At 29.0% G+C, this 15,504-nt stretch overlaps 2 protein-coding genes across 2 annotated transcripts; both read right to left on the bottom strand.

Moving 5' to 3' along the window:
* Nucleotides 1-8,404: 8,404 nt before the first annotated feature.
* LOC106763284 (glycine-rich cell wall structural protein) lies at nt 8,405-9,166 on the bottom strand. Its single transcript, XM_022781952.1, has 2 exons — nt 9,005-9,166; nt 8,405-8,865 (listed from the first exon to the last, which is right to left on the bottom strand). The coding sequence occupies exons 1-2, from the start codon at nt 9,093-9,095 to the stop codon at nt 8,561-8,563; spliced, it is 396 nt and encodes a 131-aa protein (XP_022637673.1). The 5' UTR covers nt 9,096-9,166; the 3' UTR covers nt 8,405-8,560.
* A 2,459-nt stretch (nt 9,167-11,625) lies between these two features.
* LOC111241832 (glycine-rich RNA-binding protein 2-like) lies at nt 11,626-12,412 on the bottom strand. The gene is made up of 2 exons (XM_022781953.1): nt 12,253-12,412; nt 11,626-12,079 (listed from the first exon to the last, which is right to left on the bottom strand). The coding sequence occupies exons 1-2, from the start codon at nt 12,341-12,343 to the stop codon at nt 11,829-11,831; spliced, it is 342 nt and encodes a 113-aa protein (XP_022637674.1). The 5' UTR covers nt 12,344-12,412; the 3' UTR covers nt 11,626-11,828.
* Nucleotides 12,413-15,504: the final 3,092 nt, after the last annotated feature.

Genomic DNA, 15,504 nt, shown 5'->3' with positions numbered 1-15,504 from the left:
ATATATATATATATATATATATATATATATATATATATATATATATATATATATATACTAGTATATACACTAGTATATACTCCGTTCAATGGATTTTGTATTCAATGGATTTTGTGTCTAACATTGTGTCTATAAATATTTGGTATATGGATTGGTATATTTACGATTGCTAATATAATATGAATGAAGTTGTTGTGAATGATTGTATGAAATTGAATGGTATGATAATATGTGAGCAGAATGGAATCTTTGGGTGAGTTACAATATAATATTATGATGATTGGTTAACTAAAAATTTTGTATGATGAAAGAATAATTCACTTTTGTATATAATATTTGAATTATGATAGTGATTGTTATAGTTCTATTAGATTATCCTTTAATTTTTTTAGACGTGTCTACATGTATATCTATACCGATATATAAAAGTATAAGATCATGTCAGTAATATATTGAGGATCCACAAGGAGTTTGTGAGTTGAGGAATAGAAACAAATGCAAATATATATTTATATACTTCAGTATTTAATAGTATCTCGAAATGTTATGTTGAAAAAAAGAATTTACTTACAAAATTGGAGGATGATATGATTTGCATTAATGTACTATTAATTATTGTTTCAGTAACGATATAAATTAATAGATTTATTTACTGATTTACATTATTGTAGAATAACTATTCTTATTAATCTTATTACAAACTTAATATCTCGAATAGAGAGAAAATCTAAATCAAATGAGAAATTTTTGTTTTATTTATATTTGTTTTTTATTTAATTGTATAATTCAATAATATTAATAACATTGTATTTGAATTAGTTGTAAGGTTTTTGATTGCAAGCCTAATTATGATGATTAATATTATTAAAAATCATGAGCTTTTGAGGACATGACACTTGTTTTAGAAAAAAAAAGAATACTATATTATAGCTAGGGACATTTGTTGAAACAATTCTAACATTGACATAATTGATATATAAAATGATAATGTTATAGATATAAGAAATTACCCTAGACAAATATAATTGTACTTTAATTTGGTACCTAATTATTTAATAATTAAGGACTTTAACTTTATGCATAAAGTAGATTATATGGAATTGTTAGCTCATGAACACTTGAAGTCAAGACAAAGTTTTACACTTTCAAGAATTATTTTTATGTTATTTTAATGAAGGGAAACCTTTTTCCTTGTCCTATGGAGCATAGATAAATTAAATTAGGTTTTTCTACCTTGATTATGTACTAATGTAAATCCCACAGTTAGAAATTTGGGAAAACATTTTACATTACCCAACTTTTCAAATAGCAATTCAAACAAAAGATAATAAATTCAAGATGAAATTGTCTTAGTGTAAAATTGCTGTTTAACGTCGGTTATTTTGAATTTTTGATGTTACTTACAAAATCGACGTCTATTCCAGTGACGTTAACTTTACATCAGTCAAGTAAGGACAGACGTCTACAGAGACGTTAGGTGGAGTCACTATAGACGTTAACATAGACGTTAGTGGTCAACAAAAGAGACGTTTGTACACGCTGGATTGTTTTGTCCACTGTTACTTGTTAGACGTCACTTTGTTCATTGACTGACGTCTGTAGACGTCAGTTTTGCATTAACCGACGTTTATTGGGTATTTTTTTTAATAAATATTTTATTTTTCGAATATAACCACACCTGAAATTCAAAAAAAAATTCTCAGAACAATTGTTTATAATAAATAATTGTTTGTTTGAGCTATAAATAGATATAATTCAATCAAAGATCAAAAAAATGAAATTATAATCTTAAACTAAACCTAAGTAATTGAAAACAACAAAAATAAGTCTTGTTCTAGTTCCACTTTTCGAGAAGATAAGTTGTCCACTCCTGCCTTAGCTACTTTATCATGTCTCCGGATAAAGCAGATGAATTGTTGAAGCGCTGCACAATTAAGAAATATTGATTATCGTTTGATATATGTTCAAAAGTATTAATTGATTTTTGATGTTTTCAAAGTAAGCCTTATTACTTCATTCAAGTTATCTGTAATGCCAGCTCGAATTATGGTCTTAATTCAAGACATCACATAGTACCCACATTCCCATGTATCTAGCTGTGTGTTACACTAAAATGACAAACTAAATATAGTCAAGAATTAAGATCATTGAATAACATAGTAAATGAATTAAAACTATAAATGCACCAAACCTTGGGATACAAGACTTGATTTAGCTGACCTCGAGATTTACCCATTACTTTATTTACATTAAAACCTAAAGTAATATGAATATAAGTATGAAATCATAAAAAATTAAGGCTGATATGAATTTAAAAGTCATTTTTAGCGAAACACTTACCCTTGAAGGATGGTTTTCAAGTCATTTTTCATCTTCCTTTGCAGCGAACAAAAGAAGACAACTGTACTTTTTTTGGGAATGAGGACCCCAGCTGCCAGTGAGCCTTGTTTGGAACATCATAAATAGTTAGTAAACTAATTAAGTAAACTTTAATTACCTTTTACATAAAACAACGCATACCCATCAATGTATGGCACAAGGTATATGTCTATGTTTGACTCAGCCATCCATGTTTGCAAATAACTTTGTTTGGTTTCGCTGTGTTACCACAACGTTGAACGGTCTGAGGTTCGACAAATCCGTAAACAGAAGGCCGACCTTGGAAGCAATCTTGGTATGAAAATTCAAAGCTTTTGATCTTTCCTTGAAATGCAAGTAATGAAAATTTCAATGCAGGGGAAAAACATAGTTGACTGCTCTAAATATAAAGTCGACTGAAATAACGAGTGCAGGGATAGAGAAAATCAAACACTGGTTTTTATACTGGTTCGGCAAACAATGTCTACATCCAGTGTTGTTCCAACCTTGGAAGCAAATGCACTATAATGGTTGCGGTTTTTACAACAAGGAATTTATAGAAGCACCACGCAAAAATATAAATCTCCACTCTAACCCAAAACCAAATATTGCTGCACACAAAACCAGAATTGCAGCAATAATCCCCTCTTCTGCAATCTGCACCCACGTTGAACAATCCTCAACGTGTCACCAGCACTTTTCACAGGATGTCAAGCCTATAACAGCACGCTTCACAGGTTGCCAAGCCTATCACATCACACTTCCCACGTTGTCAAGCCTTCAATCAAATGCAACAGTCTTTACAGGATGTCAAGCCTTCAAGATCAAAACAGAAGCACCTTCTCTGTGCAGATGTTGATCAAACAGTATGCGCAATTGGCTCCTCAATCTGAATCTCTCTCAAGAAAGATCACCACCGTCTTCTTGGAGAATTCTTGGAGCTTCCAAAATTGAGAAATAACTCTGAAACAAGACAATGAAAATGTTAGATCACCAAATTTCTCTACTTCTTACAGAACAGATCGTGCTCTGTTCTATTTATAGGTTTCCTGTCATTCTCAGTCGAATACCCTACTAATCCAGTCGACTGTATTAAAACAGTTATAACTGACAGTCAACATAGAGGCTACTCAGTCAACCAATTCAATGCACATTCATGACAGTTGACTTAGTCAGTCAATCTTAACTAACTTTTGAAAAACTAGTCGTTGGAGCAAGTAGGTATAACAGAATTCCAAAAATAACAACAACACAGTCGAATAGGTGTTCCACCATGTCGACTGACACTTGAAAAAACACTTTGAAATTCTTTTCAACTGAAAATTTCATCAAGCACGTGTTCACAAAATCTATACTAAGATTTTAGCTTAGCCGAATCCAATACCAGTGTATTCGACTGAACCAGATCTTTGTCACAGCAAATATAAGTTCATAAAAGTGCTTGTGAGCTTTTCTTTAAAAATTGTTCAATATCGTCCTTTTGGCAGACAGTGTTAAAATCGTAACGGTGCAGATGCTAGCGTGGCGAAACATTAGTGAGCTGTTTAAAACGAAGCTTATGTGGCTGTCTGAAGTCATTTAAATGTTTAAATATTAAGGATTAAAATAAAAAGAGAAAAATTAGGTTAAATTAAAAAAACCTTTACCCTTATCTAATAACGCCATTTTTGGGATCTTGGTTGTTGTGAAAGTGGTGATTTGTGGTCATTCTACTGTTGATTCATTGAAGGTGAAAATGGAACATCGTACGGAGGTGAGGTAAGGGATCATTATCTAAGCCTAATTAGTTGCTGTTGTTGATGTTTTATTTGGGGGTTAGGGAAGAAAGTGGAGTGGAGGTGGAAGAAAGTGGTGCAAAGGAGGTGGATGGTGGATTGCAGGTGGAAGAAAGTGGTGCAAAGGAGGTGAATGGTGGACTACAGGTGGAAGAAAGTGGTGCAAAGGAGGTGGATGGTGGACTACAAGTGGAAGAAAGTGGTGGAAACGAGGTGGATGGTGGATTGCAGGTGCAAGAAAATGTTGTGCACGAGGTGGATGGTAGAGTGCAGGAAGAAATTGTAATGAAGAGTCAAGTTGAAGTTGAAGTAGAGAGTGAGGGTGGAGTGGACAGTGAGGTTGAAGTAGAGGTGGATGGTGGACTGCAGGTGCAAGAAAATGTAATTTAAAGATTTAGAGATTTTTCATATCCATTTGGGACCAAAAGTAAACAAATTTAAATACAATTTGGGACCACATTGGACATTTTAAAATGAAAGCAGATACTATATTTAACATTTCACATAAACGCCTTCACATTACATAGACCTTGACATTACATGAACAAAAACATTCAGCTACACTTCAATGTCAACATTCAGCTTCACCTTCACATTCATATCAACATAAATATTGTCTTACACCTCAACCAAAACATTGAGCCACATACCAAACCAAAACATTGAGCCACATACCAAACCAAAACATTGAGCCACATACCAAGATCAACCTAAACAGACCTTTAGAATGAAAATATTAACTACAATAACAACACACATAGCTCCAAGTAACAATTTCATCCTTCTATGCAAGTTTAGGACTAAAATTTCCAAATCACAAATCCTCCTCCTTTGTCTGACACTTCCATCATCTCTTTCCTCATTATTTTTTTCAGTACACCATTTGAAAAAGTTACAATAAATTCCTCTTGAAGATCCACCCTGTTATGCACCAAATAAGCCACCAAAATTGAAATTTGCTCATCAATCTATGAACAAATATATTCCAAATAAAGTGAAAAGGGAAATATAAAACCTTGTAATGACGACATCCCCAAAATTTCCGCCTAGCATTTTGAGGAGTTCTCGCCACTTTGGTCACAGCATAATCACCACACTTGTAATGAGGGATTATCCCACCTCCCCTCCAACCACCATCATTTGCGGATTGTGAATTTCTTTCCCACCCTGTTTTGGAACAAGAAGAAAATCCTTGAGAAGAAGCCATTTGTATCCCACAACCTCTGTTAAAAAAAGTTAACAACATGAAAGAACCCTAACTTCAACGAACCCTAACCCACCCCTTTTATAACCTCAACTTTAAGCCATTTCTGCCAACTCACTTCAGTCCACAGAACCACGTAAGCTTCGTTTTAAACAACTTACTAATGTTTCGCCACGCTAGTGTCTGCACCGTTACGATTTTAACGTTGTCTGTCAAAAGGACGATATTCAACAATTTTTAATGAAATATGGGATCTTAGTGAACTTTTTCCAAATGTGGGATCATTTTGAACCAAACTCCTAAAAAAAGGGGCCAAATGATGTATTAAACCAATATTATACAAATAAGACAAGTTAACTCCTTTACTTTTACCAATTATTATACTAATATCAAAAGTTTAACCATATAACATTCATTTGTTGAAGTCATTAAATCACAATCATGTATTCCATACCGAATTATGAAAATTAGACAATCATTCTAATTCAAATAGCATAGGTTATAGACAAAATAGATTTCATCTATAATAAGATTTTAATTAACTCTTAAATTTTTTTTTAAAATTGTATAAGTTTTTATAATATTTTAAATTGCAAATTAATTTTAAAATGTTTAAATTAATTATAAATTGGTTCTTAATTAATTTTTATTATTTGTAACTTAATTGAAAAAGTATGATCAATCAAACTTTTTTTAATTTGATCAATTTAACTTAATTTGGATTTATCCCTGATTTAAAATGGTTGGACTTGACTCATCCCAACCCAAGTTCAACTCAATTTTTTTTTTTAAAAAATTTAATTTTCTTTTTCTCATTTGTCATTTTTAAAATTTAACCATTTTTTTAATTCTAAACCACCAACAAAATAAATTAGAACTATTTACAATAAAATTATAAAAATTATTTGTATTTACAATAAAGATAAAAATTATTTTTAATTATTATAGAAAAACTGAACACACATTCGTATCTTCACTAGTTTATATTAATATAAGTAACATCAATTCAAATATATATTAGACAAGTAGTTAATAAAAAATTATATTAAGGAATTCAATTTTTACCCATACACATTTTATTCTAAATTTATTCTTTAAGTAACTATTATTTAAAACTAAAATAACAACATTTTCATTTTTACCCTTTAAATAACTAGTTAATTTAAATTTAGTTATGTTGTGAATTAATATTCGTTATTTTAATAACTACTTTTTCAAATTCAAATAATTATTTATAATAAAAAAATTAATAATAAATATTGTACAAATTAGTTATTTTTTATCAAATTTATTTTTGTAATATAATAATATATTTAGAAGAATTAGAAAAAAAATGGACCAACAAACACGTACATGTCTTTCCACCGGTAAAAGCTAAAGGTAATAACTTTTATGTTTAAACCTCTTTTTGTTCTTAAGTTATGAGAGAATGTTCAGTTTAGTTATTGCTTTTAAAATTGTAAACATTTGATTCCTAAGTTATAAAAAATGTATCAAATGAGTCCTTTTTTGATGTTCATGGTCAAAGTACAAAAAGCAATCTAAAGTGTTGTTATTATTAAGAAACAAATCAGAGCAATCTAAATATGTAGCAGTTGTTAAGAAACAACCAAAAACAGTATTTTAAGTCAAAAAATGACTTATTTGATACATTTTTTATAACTTAAGAACCAAATATTTACATTTTTAAAAACGGGAACTAAGAGGTTTAAACCTAACTTTTACTGAAAGATATTGGTTTAATTTTAAAATGACACGGCACCCTAAACTTATATGTTTCCCACAGTGTTATTATTAAACTTCTGAATAAATTTTTAATACCAAATTCTGTAATACCCAATAGAAGGTGTATCTGGTAACAAGAAAAATCAGTTTTGACATCTACAAATAAATTTAAAAGTAATTGTTTTACTCTGAATTCAGTCATTTTTTTTAATTTTTCTTCCATTGAAGTGTTTTAATTGTTATATAAAAATCTTTTATACACGTAAAAACAATATAATTATTTTTATTATTTTCTGTCAAAATATACATTACGAACTCATATTTTTCAAAATTGATGGAAGAGAAGTGCTTCTCGTATCCATGACTCAATTTCATAGATTAGTCTCAATACTTCTTTAAATAAATAAATGATATAATAAGAAAAATAAAGATGAAAGTTAAACTATATTATCTCTTCAAAATAACTGCACCTCTTCTCATAGAACATTGCATAATGAATTTTAAATAAAATATGTTGTCATTATTAACTGCACAACGTACAATTAATACCGGGACAATCATATTTTAACACCATTTTTTGACACTATTTTGACACTGCATACATGTCAAGATGTGATTGGACGATTTCAAATTAAAAAAGTTGAGGCAGAGGTATATTTGGAAGAGAAAAACCAAAATTTGTTTTTTAATTTGAAATCGTCCAACCACATTTTGACACGTGTACAGTGTCAAAATGGTGTCAAAAAATGGTATTAAAATTTTATTTTCCTTAATACCGTTTTCGCAGTCCATCGTGTGGACAATGTGAAAAGAGCACCGATTCTTTGATACTCAATCTTGTTTTTTACCTTCATCCTATAAATAAATAAAAATTATTATTTTTAGTAAGAAAATAAAAGTAGAAGCTTTGAATAAACAGTAATGTCAAACAACACCCCTCAATATAAAAATATTTTAAAATAGAGAAATTATCTATAAAAACAATTTTACTATTCATAATAAGAAGGTTGTCCTTGTTAAAAGAGATCATGAACCACTAGAAGATATCTTTAAAACTGTTTATCTTGTTTATATACAAAGAACATACATATTCGTACCTATAAAAATATATCATTAAAAGATACTAGAAGATATCTTCAAAACATACATATTAATACTATTCAATTTTTTTTTTAATAAAGGATATTATTAAAGTTTATTAGGCAGATTTAATTAGGGAAATTAATGAAGATTGACCCTTGTCCAACTAATTAAGCTTCAGGTACGTTGTTGAGTTCTACGTGTTTCTTCGAATTCGAATTAACGATATTATATAGTAATGACAGAAGTAAAACTCAGGATATTTGGAACAAATTAGAATTTGCAGAATATAGATAATATTCATCACTTTAATTTGCTCTTAAACTCATAAGAAAAGTCACTGGAACATTCCATGACTATAGACACGACGTTTTATTCATGAAATATCTTAAGTACTACATTGTTGACGTGAGTTGACTCAGTTATGAGTCTCATCCTGAGTTTGTGCAGCAACAGCTTCACCAGCGTAAGAGCAGCACCTTCTGCAACCTCCGTGGTATGACCGGCCACCGCAACAGCCGTAGCGACAGCCCCCACCACGTCCAGGGTAGCCACCACCATGACCGCCACCACCATGACCAGGATAGCCACCACCATGACCAGGATAGCCACCGCCATGACCAGGATAGCCACCGCCATGACCAGGATAGCCGCCGCCATTACCAGGATAGCCGCCGCCATAGCCTCCACCAGGATATTTGGCTTCACCAACTCCATTTGTCACTTTAACAACCCCAAACTGGTTAGTGAACACAACAAATACTTTTGTACATATCATTTAGTAGAAACTTATTACATAGTTAGAAAACTACGAATTCAAGTTGAGAAAGTATTAAAAAACAAGATGAATATTGTAACTTACCCTCTTTTGCATTGGTGGATTGCACCTCTGAGGAGGCGAAAAGGAGCATGGCGAACATGGCTAGGATCAATATTGCCATCTTCAAACCCATCTTTCAGTATTAAGGAGATATGTTTAGTAAAAAAGGATGAGAAAAGTAGTGGAAAACATGGTGTATATATAGGAGTGAAGTTACAGAAGTAGGAATTGTTCTCTTAACTTGGTAGTTGGCGTTTATTAATGCAATCTTATCAAGATATAACAACCCAAGAGTTTCGTTCTTCACTTATGTCCTTCTCTACTTTGAACGGTAGAAAAATGTAGCTTCTAAATTGAAGCAGAGTAGTTATTGTACCCTTGGGACTCCTGCGATATGTTAGGTTATTGAACAATAACATTGATATATTTTAATTTTATGTGTACTTATTACATGTTTTTCTCTCTCTTATCTTATCTTATCTTATCTCATCATATCAACCATAAATTTATTATTTCTGATTTAATCTATACGAATACTTCTTCTAGTTTATTGTACATATGTATTCATATGAATACTTCTTATGTATATGAATATTTTATGGATAGCAGGCTGCAATAGATTTTTCAGCCAGGGATCACTGGTCAAGAAGTGCTTACCACCAACACTTTCAAAAGAAACTCAAGGATAGTTTTGTACACTATCTAACTTTTTTTTGTTCAGATTAACTTCTTTCATGACACAGCAAAAATATATTATTATGATATTTTTCCCTTCTCAAATTTTCTAAAAAAGAAATCACGTTACTTCACAAAAACTTACATAACTTGACATTATAATAAGAGGAAAAATGATATTTTGACACCAATTTTTTGACATCATTTTGATATTATATGTGTCAAAATGTAGTTAGCCTGATCAAGATAAAACAAGTAATAAATTACAAACACCTAAAAGTTAATGTATTTTATTCACCTGAAATTTCAATTATTTAAGACATGAAGTACAGTTATATAGAGGCATTGACATTATTAATTAAATAATTGTGTTGAATAACCATTTTTTAGTTTTATAACATTTATAATAATAATAATAATAATAAACAGGTATAATAATTAAAAACCGTGTAAGTCCATTTGAAGCTTTTTTTTTCAATAAACATTCATAATCCTCTGAATATATAAATGTTTGGAGGTATTGATAGATGAGATGCTCATATAGGTATAGACTGGTACAAGGTAGTGCTACGATAAAAAGAAATACATTATTCTTTTATATAAATAACATGCATTGTAATAAAGTTTACACCTCATACCCATTATCTCGAATATGTTCAACTGAAATAAAAGGAAACATTTTAATTTCAATTTAAAATTTATTTGAACTCTAATTTACATTTTAAAAATTATTTCATATGAAATAGATTTTAATTAGTTATATATATAAATATATACTTTCTTTTCCATAATTTCCTTCTATACAAGCAATCTTAATTTTACTCAATTTATCTTCCCATTGGGAGTGCAAAAGGCCTTGGTGCTCCGATGTCCAAAATCTACTGACTCAAAATAGTTAGGTATTTAAAGTAGAACTTTCAAGAAATCTTAAATAAGTTCTCTCTTTATTTAATATAACTCTGTCAATGTCCTTATCTGAAATGATTTGTAATAATTGTTCCTAGCTACATATAAAAATTGCACAATGAATACAATTTATTACTTTTTAATCACTAGAACACAACCTTGTGGATTCTAGTTTATAGTAATATTATTATTATGATTACTTTTTTTTTTATTTTATTATTCATTAAATGATATATTTTTCATTTATTTATGAATATAATTATGATCACATGAAAATTATTTAATAAATAATTTTAGTGACTGTTTGTTTTTTTGTTTCTCAAAGTCCTGTATTTATATTAGTGGCTTGATAAATAAATTAGGATGAGTAATTTTGTTTTAAAATATAGTGAAATTTATTATTTATTGAGTATATTATTTTACTTTATTATTAAACTATTTATTAATATTTAAGTTTCATATTTAATATATATATCTATTAGTATAAAATAACTATATTAAAAGTCTTATATTAATTAAAGATTAAACTAATTTATAATATAGTGTAAATGTTATTTTATAAATTAGGAATATTTAAATTTTATATTTTAAAATATATATATATATATATATATATATATATATATATATATAAATACTGTAAATCCTATTTTAAAAATCGGTTTTATAATTTGAATTAGAATCCACTTCGTTTTCAATAGTAATTTATAAAGTACAAATCAAATAACTCTTCCATTTTAATCTTATAACATAGTGTATCACCCTGCAAAATAAAAAGGTTGTTTTATATTACAGATGTAGAAACTTAAATTATAGGATAAAGTTGAAAGTCTTGGATCCTTTTGATACGATTCAAGGTTTATTAGCCACGTTCTAATCAGCCTAAATTAAATATTATGTTGACCGTTGTTCAATGAAGATTTAGATTGCTGAGTTCTTTAGTCTAGGGATAAATATTATGGCTGTAAAGACATTATTATAAATAATGAAGAACAAAAAGACGCTGATATAAAAAAAAAAATTAATATATATATTATTAGTTGCAATATTTTGTATGAAGTTTATACATATTCAAACTTATGTTGTAAATGTAATGTATATATTTTCTTAATTAATATGGAAAAAGGTTGAAACATTTTATTCTTTACAATACATTAATTTCTTATTCTTGATAAGAAAAAGAAAGGTCAAGCGAATCTAACACCACATTTTATTCATCAGATATAGTAAGTACTACGTAAGTGCATTGTCTCAACCCTGAGTCTGTGCATGCATCGCAGCTTCTCTAGCAGCACCTTCTGCATCCTCCATTGTATGTCCGGCCACCACAACATCCATAGCGACAACGACCAGGGTAACCACCACCACGACCAGGGTAGCCACCACCACGACCAGGATAGCCACCACCACGACCAGGATAGCCACCACCACGTCCAGGGTATCCACCACCTTGACCAGGATAGCCACCGCCATAACCAGGGTACCCCCCTCCAAAGCCTCCACCGGGATATTTGGCATCACGCACTAAATTTTTCACTTTAATAACCAAAACGGAGTTAGTGAACGATTTATCGTAAAAAAGTTACTTTTGCACACCCATGACGAAATCAAAACATGATCCAAAATCAGTATGAAGGTATTATACATTTTTAACTTTAAAGGTTTTCATACTATAATGTGAAGAAATATTAATAAATATTACAGCTTACCCTCTTTTGCATTGGAGGATACAACGTCTGAGGAGACTATAAGGAACATGGCCAACAGGCCCAGGATCAGAATTGCTATTTTGAAAGCCATCTTGCAGCAGCAAATACAACAGATCTATTGAGATGATAAGATAAGTTTGATAATGAAGTATGAGAAAATTAGTGGGAAAAATCCTCTATTTATAGGAAGAGATAGAACCTTTTAGTTCTCGCATTAACTTGTATTAATTTAGTCTTTCCATCTAAGTCAGTTGTTCTTCGTCTCCTGCTTCTTTCCTCATTTTCAATGGTAAAAGAAGATAGGCTCTGTAATTGAAGCACAACAACTATTGTAGCCTTATATCAGCATACTCTACTCAAAATTAGTCATGTAAAGATGCCTGCTGCTGCATCCTGCTACTTTGCTATCATAATTTCATTACCTTTTCCATGCAATATTAACTGTGGTATAATAATGTACAAAATAAGATTTTCTTTTTCCCACAACAAAACTATTTCAAAAAAAAATTGTACATTTGCGAACTTACATAGCATAACAGAGGCGAAATAGGATTAAGGAGTGGACTTTAAAATTTAAGTAACAGTTATTATACATTTTAATGGTATTTTAAAAGAGAATTTAATAAAGAAATGTAATAATAATGAGACTTGAATCTACCTTTAAAATAATAAATTTGTGGATCAATTTTATAATCAATGAAATGATAAGTTAAAAAAAATAGTACTAAAATATATTAAATGACTTTAATATCATTTTAAAAAATAGATTTCAAATAGACATACAAAATTATCAAAATAGTATCATATAATTGCAAAATAAGTTGAAATTTAGATTATAGAGAATCCTTCAACTAAAAAAAATGAATAATGTTTGAAACTACCAGAAAATCCGTTCAGAATTTCGTTCCTCTGAAACCAAGTGTCGATGAGATTTTCCAATTTTTTTACAACGAGAAAAGGACAAAAAAATTGTAAAGAAAATAAAAATAAAAAAAGAGAGCGTAATTTGGCTTTTAAAAATCAATTTCTAATCCGTTTTTGAACACCAACGACACTGTTTGATATTGCGAATTCGACTTTCCAAAAATAAGTTTTCACCATAAGTAAATAAGTTTATTTCATTAAATATTATTACACGGTTGATCGGCTTGCAACGTGACAAAATACTATTGCTAATTAACATACATAAGTATCTATATTACACGAGTGTTAATTCAGTTAATCAAAATACGTAAAATAACAACGAGTTAACTAAACAGAAGATATTTTATTATTTATAATAAATAGTTTATCTTGTTAAATATGTATAAACTAAAGAGAGGTATTTTGAAATCAAGAAGGAAATTAAATATCTTTTTAAATTGATATATGTCATCTATTTTAGTATAATATTCTGAGTAAATTTAAATAGGATTGTGCGAAATTCCTATAATTTTAAACTTTAACTTCTTAAAGTAAATATTTTTTTTAAATCAGATTAAATGTGTCAAGAATTAAAGTTTTGGTCAAATTAAAATTGAGAAAAACTTTTAAAACTGCACTTTAAAGGAATAAATCTCTACTACTAAATTGTAAAGTGGTAATTAATATCTCATTTTCTCACTCCTTTTAATAAACTAGACGTTTTATTTTTTAACATTTTCTCCCTTAGCTTATTTTGACATGCAAATGCATTTGGCAACTAGTCAGAAAATTCACTAATCATCTCAGGTTTCCATCTGTTTAATTTTATTTGAATACTTGATTTTTTTTAAACTACTTATCTCTTTCAAAATTAAATTTCAACAATTTTAAAACTATTAACTAAATAAAATCTTATATCAAAAGTTATCTCCATCTCGAAATTAATCTCAGTAATTTAAAACAAATTAAAAAAAATTATATCAGATTTTACATTATACATTGTAAATTCAAAATATAATAATATATTAAAATATTTATATATCATATTTAACAGATCATTTTGATTTTTTTTTATTAAGTTGCCTTTTTCTTAATTTGACCTTAACTAAAACATATATTCACTTACTTATATGAACTTTACAATATAGGAATTAAATTTTTATTAAATTTTCATCTGATCTAGCATTTAAATAGCTTAATTTATGAACATGTGGAATAAAAGACTCTTACATCTTTTAGAGTAACAATTTTTTTTTCTCAAGAATATAAATTTAATTTATATATATTACTCATAAGGGACAATGTTAAATTTCATTAATTATGTCCTAAACTTTGTGTAAATTTTGCTTCTAACCTTAAACCAAATTTCAGATTTATTATTTCCTATAACATTTTTCCCTAAGAACTCAGTTTCAAATATTCCAAGTGATAATGGCATTTTTTATATGTTGTAGTTCAGTGATTTATCATGTCATAATCTTCTACTAGTATTTTTTTTTTCAACTAGTTTGACATTTTAAAAATATTTTAAAAGCTAATTTGACATTATGAAAAGAAAAGTAAAGATTTTAGAAACAAAGTTACACAAGATTTTAGAAACAATAGTTCCTATGATCGTTTATGATTTAGAGACTAAAAAGTTTCTTAAAAAGATTACATTGCATTAACCTAAAAACCTATGCCATAAGAAGAGAAACAGCTGTTCAAAATAATGGATCTGTGACAGGAACGTGCATTTATTTTGCCATGCCGCCCATGCAGCAAAGCAGGTTACGTTATTTAATCTGGTGAACAATTCAGACAGTAAATGACGAACAATTATACACTATTTTTTAACACAACGATAATTTGACAACTCTTTTTTAATAATTTTTTGATAATAGAATATGTGTCATCATTTTATTGGTCTGTTTGAATTTATCAAAAAATTGTAAAAAAAGAATTATTGAAGAGATTTTTTTTTTTTTTTTTTTTTAAACCTGAATAATGGAAAAAAGTTAAAGTGAGTGGATTTCTGAGTCGACACGCAAACTTGCTTCTTGTAACGTTTGAAATTAAGTAACTCCTTTAATGCATTAAATTCAGAAACGCTTCTGCAAGGTGATTGTTGAAGCCACCCGTACTGTACAAGTGTACAACTACTTGTGGTCGTACTCTGTATAGTATCCAATGAGATTGCAACTCTCTCAAAATATGTGAATCTTCCTATTCATTGCTAACACTTCCCTAACTCATCAGATCATATATACTACCTCACCTTTTATTTTCTCCTCTTCATGTTTTTAACAACACATCAATAAGTTCACACTATCTAATACTTTTCAGAAACATGTTTTATAATATTTTTCC

The sequence above is a fragment of the Vigna radiata genome, chromosome 6 (assembly GCF_000741045.1).
Source record: "Vigna radiata var. radiata cultivar VC1973A chromosome 6, Vradiata_ver6, whole genome shotgun sequence".
NCBI lineage: Eukaryota > Viridiplantae > Streptophyta > Magnoliopsida > Fabales > Fabaceae > Vigna > Vigna radiata.
Note: the sequence above shows the minus strand (reverse complement) of the source record. Positions and strands in the feature narration are given on the sequence as shown.

What these genes read in the sequence shown, in the direction of transcription:
- LOC106763284 (XM_022781952.1), bottom strand. Translation starts at nt 9,095, where the DNA reads ATGGGTTTGAAGATGGCAATATTGATCCTAGCCATGTTCGCCATGCTC. An exon ending in ATCCACCAATGCAAAAGAGG is followed by an intron (nt 8,866 to 9,004) that starts GTAAGTTACAAT and finishes GGGTTGTTAAAG; the next exon opens with TGACAAATGGAGTTGGTGAA.
- LOC111241832 (XM_022781953.1), bottom strand. Translation starts at nt 12,343, where the DNA reads ATGGCTTTCAAAATAGCAATTCTGATCCTGGGCCTGTTGGCCATGTTC. An exon ending in ATCCTCCAATGCAAAAGAGG is followed by an intron (nt 12,080 to 12,252) that starts GTAAGCTGTAAT and finishes TGGTTATTAAAG; the next exon opens with TGAAAAATTTAGTGCGTGAT.